At 41.8% G+C, this 13,902-nt stretch overlaps 2 protein-coding genes across 3 annotated transcripts in view; both read right to left on the bottom strand.

Moving 5' to 3' along the window:
* Positions 1-164: 164 nt before the first annotated feature.
* pks1 (polyketide synthase 1) lies at positions 165-6,997 on the bottom strand. The gene is made up of 6 exons (XM_032504394.1): positions 6,836-6,997; positions 6,589-6,742; positions 6,341-6,501; positions 6,046-6,249; positions 5,776-5,957; positions 165-5,657 (listed from the first exon to the last, which is right to left on the bottom strand). The coding sequence occupies exons 1-6, from the start codon at positions 6,891-6,893 to the stop codon at positions 165-167; spliced, it is 6,252 nt and encodes a 2,083-aa protein (XP_032360285.1). The 5' UTR covers positions 6,894-6,997.
* Positions 6,998-10,437: 3,440 nt separating this feature from the next.
* Positions 10,438-13,902, bottom strand: part of LOC116672140 (ATP-dependent zinc metalloprotease YME1L1) — an 8,797-nt gene continuing 5,332 nt past the window's right edge. For both annotated transcript variants that reach the window (XM_032503783.1, XM_032503786.1), the window contains exons 12-18: positions 13,128-13,240; positions 12,607-12,762; positions 12,046-12,197; positions 11,831-11,957; positions 11,387-11,460; positions 10,909-10,995; positions 10,438-10,829 (exon numbers count right to left, since the gene is read on the bottom strand). In XM_032503783.1, coding sequence (XP_032359674.1) covers positions 10,677-10,829; positions 10,909-10,995; positions 11,387-11,460; positions 11,831-11,957; positions 12,046-12,197; positions 12,607-12,762; positions 13,128-13,240 — 862 coding nt within the window. In that variant the 3' untranslated portion in view covers positions 10,438-10,676. The remainder of the gene's footprint in view (positions 10,830-10,908; positions 10,996-11,386; positions 11,461-11,830; positions 11,958-12,045; positions 12,198-12,606; positions 12,763-13,127; positions 13,241-13,902) is intronic.

Here is a 13,902-nt window from a genome sequence, read left to right as displayed (position 1 = left end):
GGTTGTAGAAACAAGCCAACTGTAAAAAATGTCAATCAATCTGAGAAAAGAAACCGCAATGAAACAGTTCAGTGTCCATGCAAAAAAACTAAAACAATTGCAAGCGTTTTCATGCATTCACAAAACCCTTTCTTGGTTGTAAAGCATTCTTTTATACATTACAATTATTCATTATTCTTTACAAAAGTTGACAAAGTAGCCAGTGTCATGTTCGGGTCTAATATTCTAACCAAAGGCACATTCACACCTGTCTCTTGGAAAATCTTATTCTGCAGAGTCATGGCCAACATTGAGTCAATACCCAGCGCACACAGAGCTGAGTCATCATCCAGCTCATCTACACTAACATTGCTGATGTCACTGACAATTGATCTCACACTTCCATGTGTGGAAGACAAATGCTGAACCCTGGGTTCATTGCTTAGTTCATCTTTTAGCTCCATTTCCACTAAAACGGACAGCCGCTCTCTGAGAGAGGCATTTTGTGAAAGTACATGAAGGTGCAGATTTTTGAAGTTGAACTTGCATATGACTTGTTGTGGTCTGCTTATCAAAAGACACTTTTCAAGTGTCTCTTGCACATCACACACATCCATTACCATCATCCCCTTTGCCTCCAGGAACTTTTGGAAATGGTCTTTGTTAAACAAGAGGCCAAGGTTTAAAGGACCCCAGTTGATGGACTGTCCAGCAAGTCCAAGATTTCTCCGATAATGACAGAATGTGTCGAGGAAAGAATTGGCTGCTGCGTAGTTACACTGTGAGGCATTGCCAATGAATGACGAGATGGAGGAATAGCACACAAAGAAATCCAGTTTGTTGTGAAGTGTTGCATAGTGTAGGTTTAGAGCCCCACTCACTTTGGGCTGCAGCACCTTTCGGAAGAGGGACTCATCGAGGTTTTTGATCAATGCATCATGTAATACTGCAGCACTGTGAAACACTCCTTTGATTGAACAAGAGGAGAATCGTTGTTTGATCTTTGAGATTGCGTCCACAACCTGCATCGACACAGAAACATCACACTGGACATTCATGATTGTCACCTCATATCTTCTTTGGAGTAGTTCCATTTCAAACTGTATTTCATCAGTCATGGTACTTCTGGACAGTGTTGCAATACAACCTCCACCATTGTGGGCAATGAACTTCACCGTCTCTAGTCCCAAACCAGAGAGCCCTCCGGTTACAATATAAACACAGCTTTGTTTAAAGAGTTTCCCAGGTCTTGTGAACAAAGGGATATTGGACGCTGGACAGTCACATTCTCTGGGATCTAGAACAACTTGCTGCACTGTCTTTGTTGTAAAGTATGACTCAGCATCTGCATCAGTCTGCGGTTCTTCAAGGCTTGATAATTGAAAAATCTCCCTTTTCAAAGGCAGAGACTCTGTTTCAAAGCCTAATGACACTAGCCAATCCAAGATATTCTTACTTTGTACTTGCAGATTGGCTCTCTGGAGAACATTCGCCACATCAAGCTGATGTACATGCATGTGTTTACTCTTCAATGCACAAATGTTTGTTGAGAGTGAGGATGACATGTGATTGCTACATACAAAAATAATGTGTCCATCACAAGTACTGCTGTCATGCATCCCCTGCCAGGAATGATCAAACGGGGGCAGAAAAACAAATGCATGACTATGATCAAAATGCAGAGATTTCTCTCTGAAATGTGGCAAAGAAGAAACATTCCAGCCTGACCTGTTTGCTGTCAGAGCCAAAACTTTCATCAGAGCAGAGGCTGAGTTGGTGGAGATGATGAGCAGCTTTCTGGGCTGTTGTTTTACCTTAGACAGCATTCTCTGCAGGATCTCCCATGCCAGTATGAAGTAAGACACACATGGAGTTTCTTTCAGAAACTGGAGCCTCTTTGTGCTGTAGCACACGGCTTCGGGAATTATAATCTTCGCAGCGGCAGCAACTGGGTAACACGAAGCAACATGATCTCCCACTCTTAGATGACAAACATCTTTCCCAACAGCTGTGACAATGCCACTAAAATCTAAAGCAAGGAGCTTGTGAGTCTGTGACGTATGCTTGTTCCAATACATTGTCTTGCCAAAGTTCAAATGTGAAGTGGTGATGGGAAAGTAATCAGATGAATGAGCGCAGACATTGGTAAGCTGCACCTCAACTGACTTCTCTTGGACATAATTTGCATTTGTGTCGTAGGGGATGGCAGACAAGTGAGCCATTCTGTATGGATCTGTTGTCTGTAGAACAAAGTTGCTCAAATATACCGAGTGCATATCACTTTGACATAAAGTGGCGTCCCCCAACGGGGTCCGTGCTATTCTTGTAGTTGATGCTTGGCCTTTGCTGATCATGACCTCTTGTTTTTTGCAGGTGTTCATCACACGAACCAGCGTTTGAATGTCTTCACCGGTCACAGAAGCAAGGTCAATCAGTTGAAACGAGAGACCTGCCATCTCTGCTGCACAAGCCCTCATCATACCAGACAGCACAAAACCAGGACTGACATGGTCCACAATTGTCTCTGCCGATCTATAGGTTATGACGCGGACAGTGCAAGAGCGTTTGCTCTCATTCAAGGCTAAAACAATCTGGCGAAACAAATCACAGCAAGTCACCAAGCAGTCCAGCATCTTCTCAGATGACAAGTGGCTGAGGTCCTCTACACCCCAAATGAAGAGAACATTTTCCAAATCCAAGTTGGTGGTAAGTGAGTCAAACACCAAATTTTTAATTTGATCTGATATCCAATGCTCTCTGCTCTCCACAATTGTTGACTCTGGATGTATGTATGCCCTGAGTCCTTTAGCAATGCCAAGTTTGTCTTCAAAAACTATGGCTTTTATTTTGTGATTTTGCAAGTCTTTCCTATCAAGAATTGCAGTTATTTCATTGTGGAAGAACCGTGACTGAAGAACACTTGAGCAATTGCCCAAAAATGAGATCCTCACCCCCTTAAGTTCCACCAGTACATGACCCTTTGTGGTGGAAAAGCATCCACATACATCAAGGAAGTCTGGAGTTTCCTGAGTGGCCCGTAAGTACATAACCATTTTCTCTTGTAGTGGTCCTGAAATGGCTACACTACCGATAGCTGAAGGGAATCCCTGCTTGGCTGTTAGCCGTCCAATAGCTACCACAGCTGTCATTTGCAAGAAATAGTCCAATAACACAGGGTGAATGTAATACTCATGAAGGTGTTTTAGGAGTTCATTAGGGACTTGAATTGCTGTCACAGCTTCATTGAATTCATCTCCCAAATGCACATCATCAAGCTGTTTGAAGACAGCGCCATATTCAAATCCTGCTTGAGACAGAATTGAATAAATCTCTTTTCTCTTTAGAACCAAGTTGCACCTCTGGGAGATCATGTCAAGACAAATGGTTGGTTCTTCTAACGGTGGTTGGCCGTCTGTACACCTGTATGTGCCAGAGGTATGTGTTGCAACAGAAGACTGTATTTTAAATGACGCCTCATTCTCTGCATGTTCCAGTGTGACTTTCAATTGGCAGTTTGAGCTTAGTGTAAGCAGATTCTCAAACCGTATACTGAGCTGAAGCAGAGAAACAGGTTTCTTTGGCCTTAAACTTGTCATCACTGAGGCAAAAGCTAGTTCAACATAGAACGCACCTGGCACAATGGGAACACCATTGTTTTTATGCTCCCAAAGATATGGTGCAGTCTCTAATGAGAGGTTGCACATGTACTCTTTGTTTTCCTGCTTTATTTGGGATATGAGCGTATGTGGTGGAAACCCAGATGATTCACCACCTTTTCTCACAGCTTCAAAGTTCAATTCGGTCTTTGTTTTGACAAACTGATAGACTGGAAGACCTATGGGCATTGTCTCAGAACCCCTGTAGAGTTGATGCCAGTCCACTCTGATGCCCAGTTCAAATAGTTTTGCCGCGGTAGACAAGACTGTGTCATAATCTTTCTCTGGCTGAACAGAGGGAAGAACTATGGCTTTATTTCCCAAAGTCTCATGTATGTTCCTTTGGAGAGTCCTACGAGGTCCGATCTCCACAAAAACCACATTTGTCCTTGATTGCTTGTCTTTGGTGGCAGCACGCAGCGTTTGTTCAAACAAAACAGGCTCTCTGATGTTCCTTGCCCAGTAACTGCCTGTTCTAAAGTCATCGTCTGAATAACTGTGTCCTGTCACTGTAGAAAAAAGCTTGCACTCCATATTGTTGGCATCTAAGGGATTGATACTTTTCTCAATGTCATCCAGTATAGGATCCATTTTATGGCTATGGTATGCTACTGGCACATCTAACTCATGGAGAAAGAGATTTTTTTCTGTAAACACAATCTTCAGTCTTTGATGAAGGATGTCTATGGCATCTGCCTCCCCTGACAGAGTGCAAGACTGGGGGCTGTTGAACGCAGCAACACAAATCTTCCCAGAAAACTCTGGAAGAATTTGTAATACCTTTTCTACTGCCACATTACCAACAACAAGCATTTTCCCCCCTGTGACCTTACTCTGAAGATTACTGCGATAATGCAATACTTTTACAGCATCCTCAAGAGACAGGAGACCAGAACAGTGAGCGGCAGCAACCTCACCAACAGAGTGTCCAAGCACGGCATCAGGTTTGACACCCCATTGCTTTAGGAGAGTGGCAATGCCAACCTGAATCGCAAAAAGAAGAGGCTGGACAACATTTGCCGTGCTGAAATCCTCATTATCGTATTCACCAGCAAGCCATTGACTAATGCTGATGCTTTTATGACTTTGAAAGAGATTCTCAACTTCTTTGACCTTATCTTTGAAAACAGGAACCTCTCTCAGGAGCTGCTTGCACATACCCCTGTAGGCAACTCCATTCCCGCAAAACACAAACACCACCTGGATGTCAGAGCTTATTGACCCAACCTTTGTTTTTAGTGCAGATGTCAGCTGATGTTCTAAATCTGAGAGGGAAGATGTTGGAAAGGCCTTCCTATACTTGTGTCTGAAATGACTTCTTCCACATGCTGAAGTGTATGACAATGCCTGCAAGTCAACTGTTTGATCACTGAAAAGCCTGTGGTGGGTGTCGGTAATAGACAGGAAAAGTGATTTCTCACAGGCTGCAGATACTATAAAGACATTTGGACAGCGTTTTGGGTTCTGAGTGGGCACGGTGGTCTGTCTGTACTCTCTTACAATCACATGTGCATTTGTCCCTCCAAACCCAAAGCTGTTGATCCCAGCCACCCTTCCTAATGACCAATGTGTCTCCCATCTTTCAGCTTGAATCGGAATGCTTATAGGCAGAGTTTTTACATCTACACTGGCACTGTCGTCTGAGTAGAAAACTGAGGGAACAATGGTTGCATGCTTCATCATTAAGAGTACCTTAATGATTCCGGCCACTCCAGCTGCAGATTCTGTATGTCCAATGTTGCCCTTCACAGAGCCAATCCACAGCGTCTCTGAACCGGGAGGTTTTGCTTTAGCAATGACATTTGAGATGCTTGCTGCCTCTGTTTGGTCTCCAACTGGAGTTCCCGTCCCATGTGCCTCTATGTACTGGACATTCGCAATGTCAGACTCTGAGTAGACTCTTTGTAACAGCTCCTGTTGTTGTGTCACGGAGGGTTTGGTGATTGGAGTCACCGAGTGTCCATCTTGGTTGACCGCTGTTTTGCTAATGATACCCCATATTTTGTTGCAGTCTTTTATGGCCTTTAGATAAAAAGTAAAATATTGGTAATGGTTTTAGCAGACCATGTATTATCTCTGCTGTATGCAAGTTATTAATGGCATGAAATTATAATGAACAATAAACAGAATACTTGCTCACGTTTTTCAGAGGCTTCAGGAGAACAACCCCGCAGCCTTCCCCTCTACCATAGCCATCTGCTCTGCTGGAGAAAGGTTTGCTGGTCCCCTCAGGTGAGATCATCTTCGCCTTGCTGAGAGCTACAAACACTCTTGGCTCTATAATACAGCTGACCCCTCCACACAAAGCCATCTCACAGTCCCCTAGTTTATTAAAATAAAAACATGGAACATATAAATGTTGATTAGCTTGCTTTCAGGCATAATATTAAGGGGGGAAAGAACTAAATACCTTGCTTTATCGCCTGGCAGGCTACATGTAGAGCCACCAAAGATGAAGAACAGGCACTGTCTATGGCAAAAGAAGGGCCAGTGAGATTGAAGGTGAAGGATATTCTATTGGCAGCCACACTCATGGCCGTCCCAGTGCCGTTGTAGTGGGTTATCGTAGCAGGACTGTTACTTCGGAGTATCTCGTAATCCCTGTTCATTAGACCTGCAACATTTTTACGAAGCAGAGTATGTCAGAATTTGTGTATCACAAAATCGGGCTTGTTTAAATGTATCATGGAACGATAGACGATCACCTATGTAAACTCCCGTTCTGCTGCCACTGATGCTTTCCATAGCGATTCCTGCATCTTCCAATGCCCTGTATGTACACTGCAGAAGGAGTTTCTGCTGAGGGTCCATGAATTCAGCCTCTGCTTCAGTAATGCCAAAAAACTTGTGATCAAACTCATTAAACCTGAAATATAAAAAATAGCAGATCTATCATAATCTGAAAAATCTTTCAATAGAAATGAAACACTTAATCTTAACAGATAATGCTTACCCTTGTATAAGAGCTGCCTTGTTCGTCTGTGTTTTTCCAGGTTTGCTATCATCAGCATCATACCAAAAAGTGGTGTCAAATCTCTCTGTTGGAATATCTACGGCACAATTCTTCCCTTCCAACAGAACCCTCCAGAAATTTTCCAACCCCTCACCTAATATAAAACAAACCACAATAAATTTGATTTACCTGAAGACAACTAGGGAAAAACACGTTCACTTAGAAATTCAAAATGCTTGTATCATACCTCCAGGGAAATTGCATCCAATGCCAATAACAGCTATATCATCCTCGGCATCCTCCATTGTTCCTTTGAGATGGTAGTGAAGTTTCTCTGGGGACGTGGTTGCTTCATTCTAAAAGCCTAAATGAAACTTCAAGCCCCTCCATAGTGAAGCTTAAGGTTCAGTCCTGGTTGCTGTGTTTGGTCAGGACTAGAGCTGCTGTACCTCCCACCCTTATAAACATTGTGCCTATGAGTTGGGACAAGAGGACACAACAATGCCCTGCCTTGTTGCATCTCAGTTGGCTTCATCTGGAACTAAATACACTAATTGTAACTTAAGATCATTCAAAAGGCAGCAGTGAATACGTTTTTTGTTCTTGTTTGCAGGTTGACTAAAGACTACATTATGTAGAAGAGTCTGCTTATCACTAGCAGATTTCAAAGCATTTCCACAGAAACCTGTGGTCACATCATCTCTACAAGGACATAGTAACATTTTTACTCAGATGAATAAACATAACACCATTGCTGTAGATGAGACTGCATTAGTCAGGTGTTAAAACTAAAAAAAAACACAGAAAAATAATTTAAAAAAATTCCTTCAACTTGATTCAAAAGTATGCTTGAAAAAATAAACCCTAGAAAATAAGGACATTATTGGATGCGGGAGAATCTGCAGATAGATGCATGCTTATAAATTAATGTGTCTTGACAGAGGTAACAGTCATTATTATGTTAATGATGGTCTAATTCTATTATTTAATCATAATTACAATGACCCCTTTTCCCTTTTAACACATTTTATTATGGTGTAGGCTTATTCTCCTTTTTTTTTACTCATCAATCTTCACTCACCACTCTAAAATGACAAAGCACAAATAGGATTTAAGTTTTATTTTTTAAAGAAAAAACTGAAACATCACATTGACATAGCCTAAGTGTTCCGACCCTGACATCTTTTTGCTTTGACATTTAAATTGAGCTCAGGTGCCTCCCATTTCTCTCAATCATCGTTGAGGCGTTTCCCCACACCTTGATTGGAGTCCACCTGTCGTGAATTCAACTGATTGAACGTGATTTGGAAAGGCACACGCACCTCTCTATATAAGGTCTGACAACTGAAAGTGCACGTTGGGGCAAAAACCAAGCCGCGCCGTCTAAGGAACATGCAGAAGTTCTTAGAGACAGGGCTGTGTTCACACATTAGGGGAAGGCGGGGGGAAGAAAACAATTCTGCTGCCTTGATGGTTCTAAAGAGCACAGCGGCCTACATTGTTCTTAAATTGAAGAAGTTTGGAACAGCCAGTACTCTGGGGAAGAAGGGCCTTGGTAGAAGAGGTTATCAAAACTCTTGATGCTCAGTCTGGCTGAGCTCCAGAAAACCTGTGTGGAGAAACATTCAGAACACGACAAATGTAGTTCAGCATAAATTCTTTCAGAAAGAGTTAACGTTTAATCAGCGTGCTCCTAAATCAATTCAGCTGTTATCCTAAAGTACTTTTTTTGCTGTGTGTAACTGTCGCATACATATGCAACTAGTCTCTCCGGATTTAAATATAGCTCAGCGTAAATTCTTTCAGGAAAACCTAATTTAATCATTGCTCTCTTCCCAAATGGAATCAGCTTGTGGAGGTGTTCACCTTCCCGCTTAACCAATCAAAATCGTACACAAATTGCAAGGGCCAATCAGAGTCACAACTCTGCTTTAAAAATCTGTTTCTCCCTTTGCTATCAGCTGTTGTTGCAGGCAAAGAGTGCAGCCCTCCACCCCCCTTCCACCTGCAGTCATCCACTCTAGCTGACCAGCCCGGAGACTCCTTCGGTCTGGTCTTTGGGCTCCTTCGTCTTCACGACTGGGTGTCTAGATTCCATCGGGGGGGTTTCATGGTTCTCTACCCCTACACAGATATATGAAATATTCGCAATGGAGTCTAATTGCCAAAGACTTTGTACATTTTAGTGAGCTGTACAACAAACCTCATTTGCATATCTGCTAACATGTCTCTCCTGATTGAAACAATGCAACACTTCAATTTGGGCTTCATGGCAGAGTGTCAGACGGAAGCTCCTCTTCGTTGAAATGTGCGTGAAAACCTGATTTGAGTTTGCAAAAAAAGCTCCTAAAGGACTTTTAAGGCTAAGACCCCAATTACACATTCTGGATACACACTCTGGAAAGACCTGAAAATGGCTGTCCTCTGACTGTCCCCATTTAACCGGAGAAGCTTAGGATCTGCAGTGAAGCCTGGCAGAAAATCCCAAATCCGAGTGTACAAAACTTCCTACCCAGGAGGAAGAATTAAAGCTTTAATTGCTGCCCAAGGTGTTTTAACCAAGTACTGAGTTAAAGGTCTGAATGGTTATGTCAATGTTGCTTCTTTTAATAAATTTGCACAAAAAGAAATTTCAAATCCTGTTTCTGCTTTGTCATTATGGTGTATAAAGTGTAGGGGGATATCATTTTACTATTTTAGCATCCTGTAGGTCTGAAACTTAAAGGTGAACGGGGTCTGAATGTAGCCCTACTGAACAAGTGACTATGAGTGAAAGGTGTCACTCAGTGATAGACCAGATCATTGTCACCCAACTCTTCTGTCCACTCAACGTTTTTAAGCCTTGCAACTTTACCATTTTTTTCATACCACCATCAACCTTATTCCCAGCAGCAGTTTTCAGTGAGAAAGCTGATAAACCCACTGTGACCAGTAGGTGTTTGTACGGCACCAACAGCAGACAAGTCTGCAGGTGGAGAACATGGCGGAGCATTTGGCAACTAACGTAGTCAGATATTTCACTACGGAGCTGGCAAAGACCAAAAGGGAACCAACTTGCAAATGAATACTTGAGCCATTCATTTCCAACTAAATGCTAATATCTGTTTGATATGTAAATAAGGAAGTGTCTTGCTAGCACACTGGCCAAATATTTATAACATAGATGGCCATGTAAGCTTTGAGATCAGCTTGTTGTGCTGCCCCCAAGTGGCCACCGTCAGACATTGCAAGTTAAGTTTCATTTGAGTCATGTACTGAGCACCACATTTGAGTAAGGATAACCTTTATTTGAGCTCCAAGGTCTTTGTCTCAAAGAACAAACGGAAGCACAAAGCCAATCCTGTTACACAATTACAGTGTATGTATGTATGTATGTATGTATGTATGTATGTATGCATATACAAAATACACACACATTTCCCCTCAATGATCAGCTACACGTGGGCTTAGAATAGGGTGTGAGGATCACTCATTTCAGAAAAAAGAACACACCTTTGGGCACTTAAATAAATAAAATAGATGTACCTGAAATATATCATTTAGAGAAAAACAAAACTCTAAAATGAGCAGTGGTATCACCTGTACTTTGCTAAGGTGGTACATTCTAGATTGAGGTACTTTTAAGGTTCTATGGTGTTCACCGGTCTGTACACATATAAATGAGACATAGACATGTGTGAAATCCTTCATCTCACCTTAATGCATTTACTGTATAACCGTGTTATGATACCAAATATGATGTCTTAAAACATCTACAGAAGTCATTTGTCTTAAAAGTAGAGGACAGGACGCCCCTCAAACCTCTTTGACTGTAGCAGACAAACTTCCAGGGAACAAATATGTATTTTCATCCAATTAAACCGTGTGCTTTTAAAAATCACTGTAAAACCAAAAGTCTTTGCTTCAGAAAATGCAAGACAAATGAAAATAACAAAGTAAAATAAAAAGGTTTATAAGGGGTCAAACTTAATTATTTAATCTTCACATCGATAATAAGAGGGTTACAACCAAATGAAATACAAGGCATCCAAAAGCCCTGTGCACAGTTTCATATATATACATACACACATGATACAAGAGTCAAATATCTACTGAGGTATCTGCTGGTCCAGTGATTTGCCCTCCAGCACCATCTTGATCTCCTTGGCATTCAGGGTTTCATATGTGAGCAGGGCATCAGCTAGCTTCTTGTGCTCCTTGTTGTACGTCTTTAGGATGTTTTTAGCACGATCGTATGAGCCCTGGATGAGAGAGGAAGAAATTGAATAAGAAAGAGATACATTATAACCGTCAATCTGAGAGTGCTGTGGGGCGACTCACCTTCAGTAAAGCCCTGACTTCCTGCTCGATGGCAGCTTGTGTCTCGGGGCTCTGCTTGGTCACGTCGCTGTAGGTCATGACACCAAGCTGCAATCAAACACAAATTACATCCTTACGTTGAGTGAACAATAGACCTTCCTGTGCATTAGATCCCTTGTCATTACTGGTCATTATAAGCTGTGGCTGCCGTGAGGAGATTTTCTTTCCAGAGTTAGACAGAGAGATTGTTGTCTTTGTGTAATTCTATGTTCTAGCAATGTTAAATGATTGCAGGTTTTCATTCCACCTTAACAATAAATGAGTGTCCCAGTCTCTGATGTTCAAAATAACATTTACACGTGGCTTCATGCAAATATTTTATGTATGTATGTATGTATGTATGTGTATATATATATAGGAACATCCATTTTAGTGACAAACTCTGTCATCTATGTTAGCAAACGGTCATTTCATTTTACCACACAAATTGAAATTTTACCTTGTCACTCATGCCGAACCTGGTCACCATCATTTTTGCTATTTTGGTTGCTCCATCGAAGTCACTGGAGGCTCCTAAAATGAACAATAGCGAGAGATTTAAACTAATGCTGTAACACAAACGACCAAAGCATGTAGTCAGTATTATCAGACGCGTACTATATTTCACGGTTCTGATTTCATTCATTCATTACGTTAAAACAAAGACTTTTGTTTCATACCAGCAAAAGAAAATTATGTATTTTACTTTTAGGATACCAATCCATCAGAATTCTTTGCAACCATTGCATTTTGCACTTCAAACACTGCTCTGAGAAACTTTTTTTATATATTATGGTTTTAGAATACAGGTGAAGAATATTCTCTTTAACAGCGTTTCTGGTGCTGATAGCACAACAGTACTGACACCCAAACACGGTTAAATCAAGTTCTTTGATCCCCGCACCAGTGGTGATGTTATCATCTCCAAAGATGAGCTCCTCTGCTACTCGGCCACCCATACTGACATCCATCTGAGCCAGCAGCTGGGCTCTTGTCTCACTCCAACGGTCATTCTCTGGGAGCATGGACACCTGGAGGACAGAAAATAAGATTTGGGTCAAGTTTTCACATTCAAAAGTTACCCAAACCGTGCTGGAGAGGAGTATGAGATGAGCTCACATGGCCAAGAGTTGGACCTCTAGGCATGATGGTGGCCTTATTGATGGGCATTGCATCTTTGGTGTAATAGGCAACAATAGCATGGCCGGACTCATGGTAGGCTGTGATGGTCTTATTCTTCTTGTCGATGTCAACACTCTTCCTCTCAGGGCCTTGTATGGAAAGGACAAAATAAAAAAGGATTAAAAGGGATTAAAACAGAAAGATTAGATTTGGCTCCCATTCATGTCATCTCTGACATTCTTCCTGGCTCCCAGAGTGTGTCTAGGTAATCCGTCCCATGTGATATGAGGGGTGCAGAGTAGATCTAAAGTGGTGTGTGTGTGTGTGTGTGTGTGTGTGTGTGTGTGTGTGTGTGTGTGTGTGTGTGTGTGTGTGTGTGTGTGTGTGTGTGGTGTGTGTGTGTGTGTGTGTGTGTGTGTGTGGTGTGTGTGTGTGTGTGTGTGTGTGTGTGTGTGTGTGTGTGGTGTGTGGTGTGTGTGTGTGGTGGTTTGTGTTTTTGTGTTGTTGTTGTTGTGTTGGGGGGGTTGTTTGGGTGGCAGAGAGCGCGTGGGCATTCACCCATGAGGATCTTGTCCTTAGCAAACTCCAGATCCTTCATTGTGACCATCTCTTTCTCGTCCATGGCTGCCTTCAGGGCGGCCTGGTTGACTAGGTTCTCCAGCTCTGCCCCAGTGAAGCCCACTGTGCCCCGGGCAATAATCTCTGCTTCCACCGCTGTAAAAGAGCAACACGACAGAAAAGGCCTTCTTAATAAAAGGTGCTCCGTGTTTGAGAGACAATGGTGTCTTTTACAGAAATGACAAACAAAGGTATCCTCACAGGCTTGCTATTTTTGAATGCTTTGAGATTATTTCAGTTGATAAGGAGAGCTAATGTTTCTGCAAAATGTGCAGGATTCACTCACTAATATCACATTAATTGCCAGTTAGAACTCGTTTCTGAAATACTAACAAAAGGGAATGACAAATATAGAGTGCATTGATAACCATGACCTGAAAGATTGGCTTACCAAGATGTAAGTTAAAGAAAATATATATATCTATCCTTCCTATTTATGGATATTTGACAGAGATACGTACCAGGGTCCATTTTGATCTTTGAGAGGTACCAGTTGAGAATTTCAGTACGTCCTTTGACGTCGGGACGAGGGACCGTCACCTGCATGTCAAACCTGCCTGGCCTCACCAGAGCGCTGGAAAGAAGAAGCAACACAGCGTTTAAGATTCATCCTGCACTGACTCTTAACTTCTGTTAAACCAATTCACCGTTATTGCTTTAATTGTATTATATTCATCACATATGATTTTTGAAGATGATTTTTGATACTCAAACTAAATCTTGGGTTTATATTCACTCATTGTACAAACTGTGAGCGAATGTCAGAACACATACCACTGCACGGCACATTGTAGTTAACTTCCCATGCAAATGTGTAAACAAATCACTGGAGGACTTTAAGTTGTTGTCTAAGTGTAGTTGGTTTAAAACGGGTCAGTGATTCATTGTTTCTGTTTTGTGTACATGAACCAGTTCCATTCAGACTTCTGTAACACAAACTAGGACAAGGCCATGGATAAAAACAGCCTGAGGCATCTGTCAGATGGTAAAGGTCACAGTTGAACAGTTGTGTATACATGAACTACATACTGTAGGGATTAGGGCTGGGCAATATATCAATATTATATCAATATTGATATATGAGGCTAGATATTGTGATATCCTGATGACACAAGTGTTGTCTTTTCCGGGTTTTAAAGTGCTCGGATTATGCTCATTTTCAGGTTCATAATTGTATTTTGAGGTTGTATTGCTAGGTAAGATCACATCAGCTGGATAACTCTTTCTCCAACTTTG

The sequence above is a fragment of the Etheostoma spectabile genome, chromosome 22 (genome assembly GCF_008692095.1).
Source record: "Etheostoma spectabile isolate EspeVRDwgs_2016 chromosome 22, UIUC_Espe_1.0, whole genome shotgun sequence".
Taxonomy (NCBI): domain Eukaryota; kingdom Metazoa; phylum Chordata; class Actinopteri; order Perciformes; family Percidae; genus Etheostoma; species Etheostoma spectabile.
Note: the sequence above shows the minus strand (reverse complement) of the source record. Positions and strands in the feature narration are given on the sequence as shown.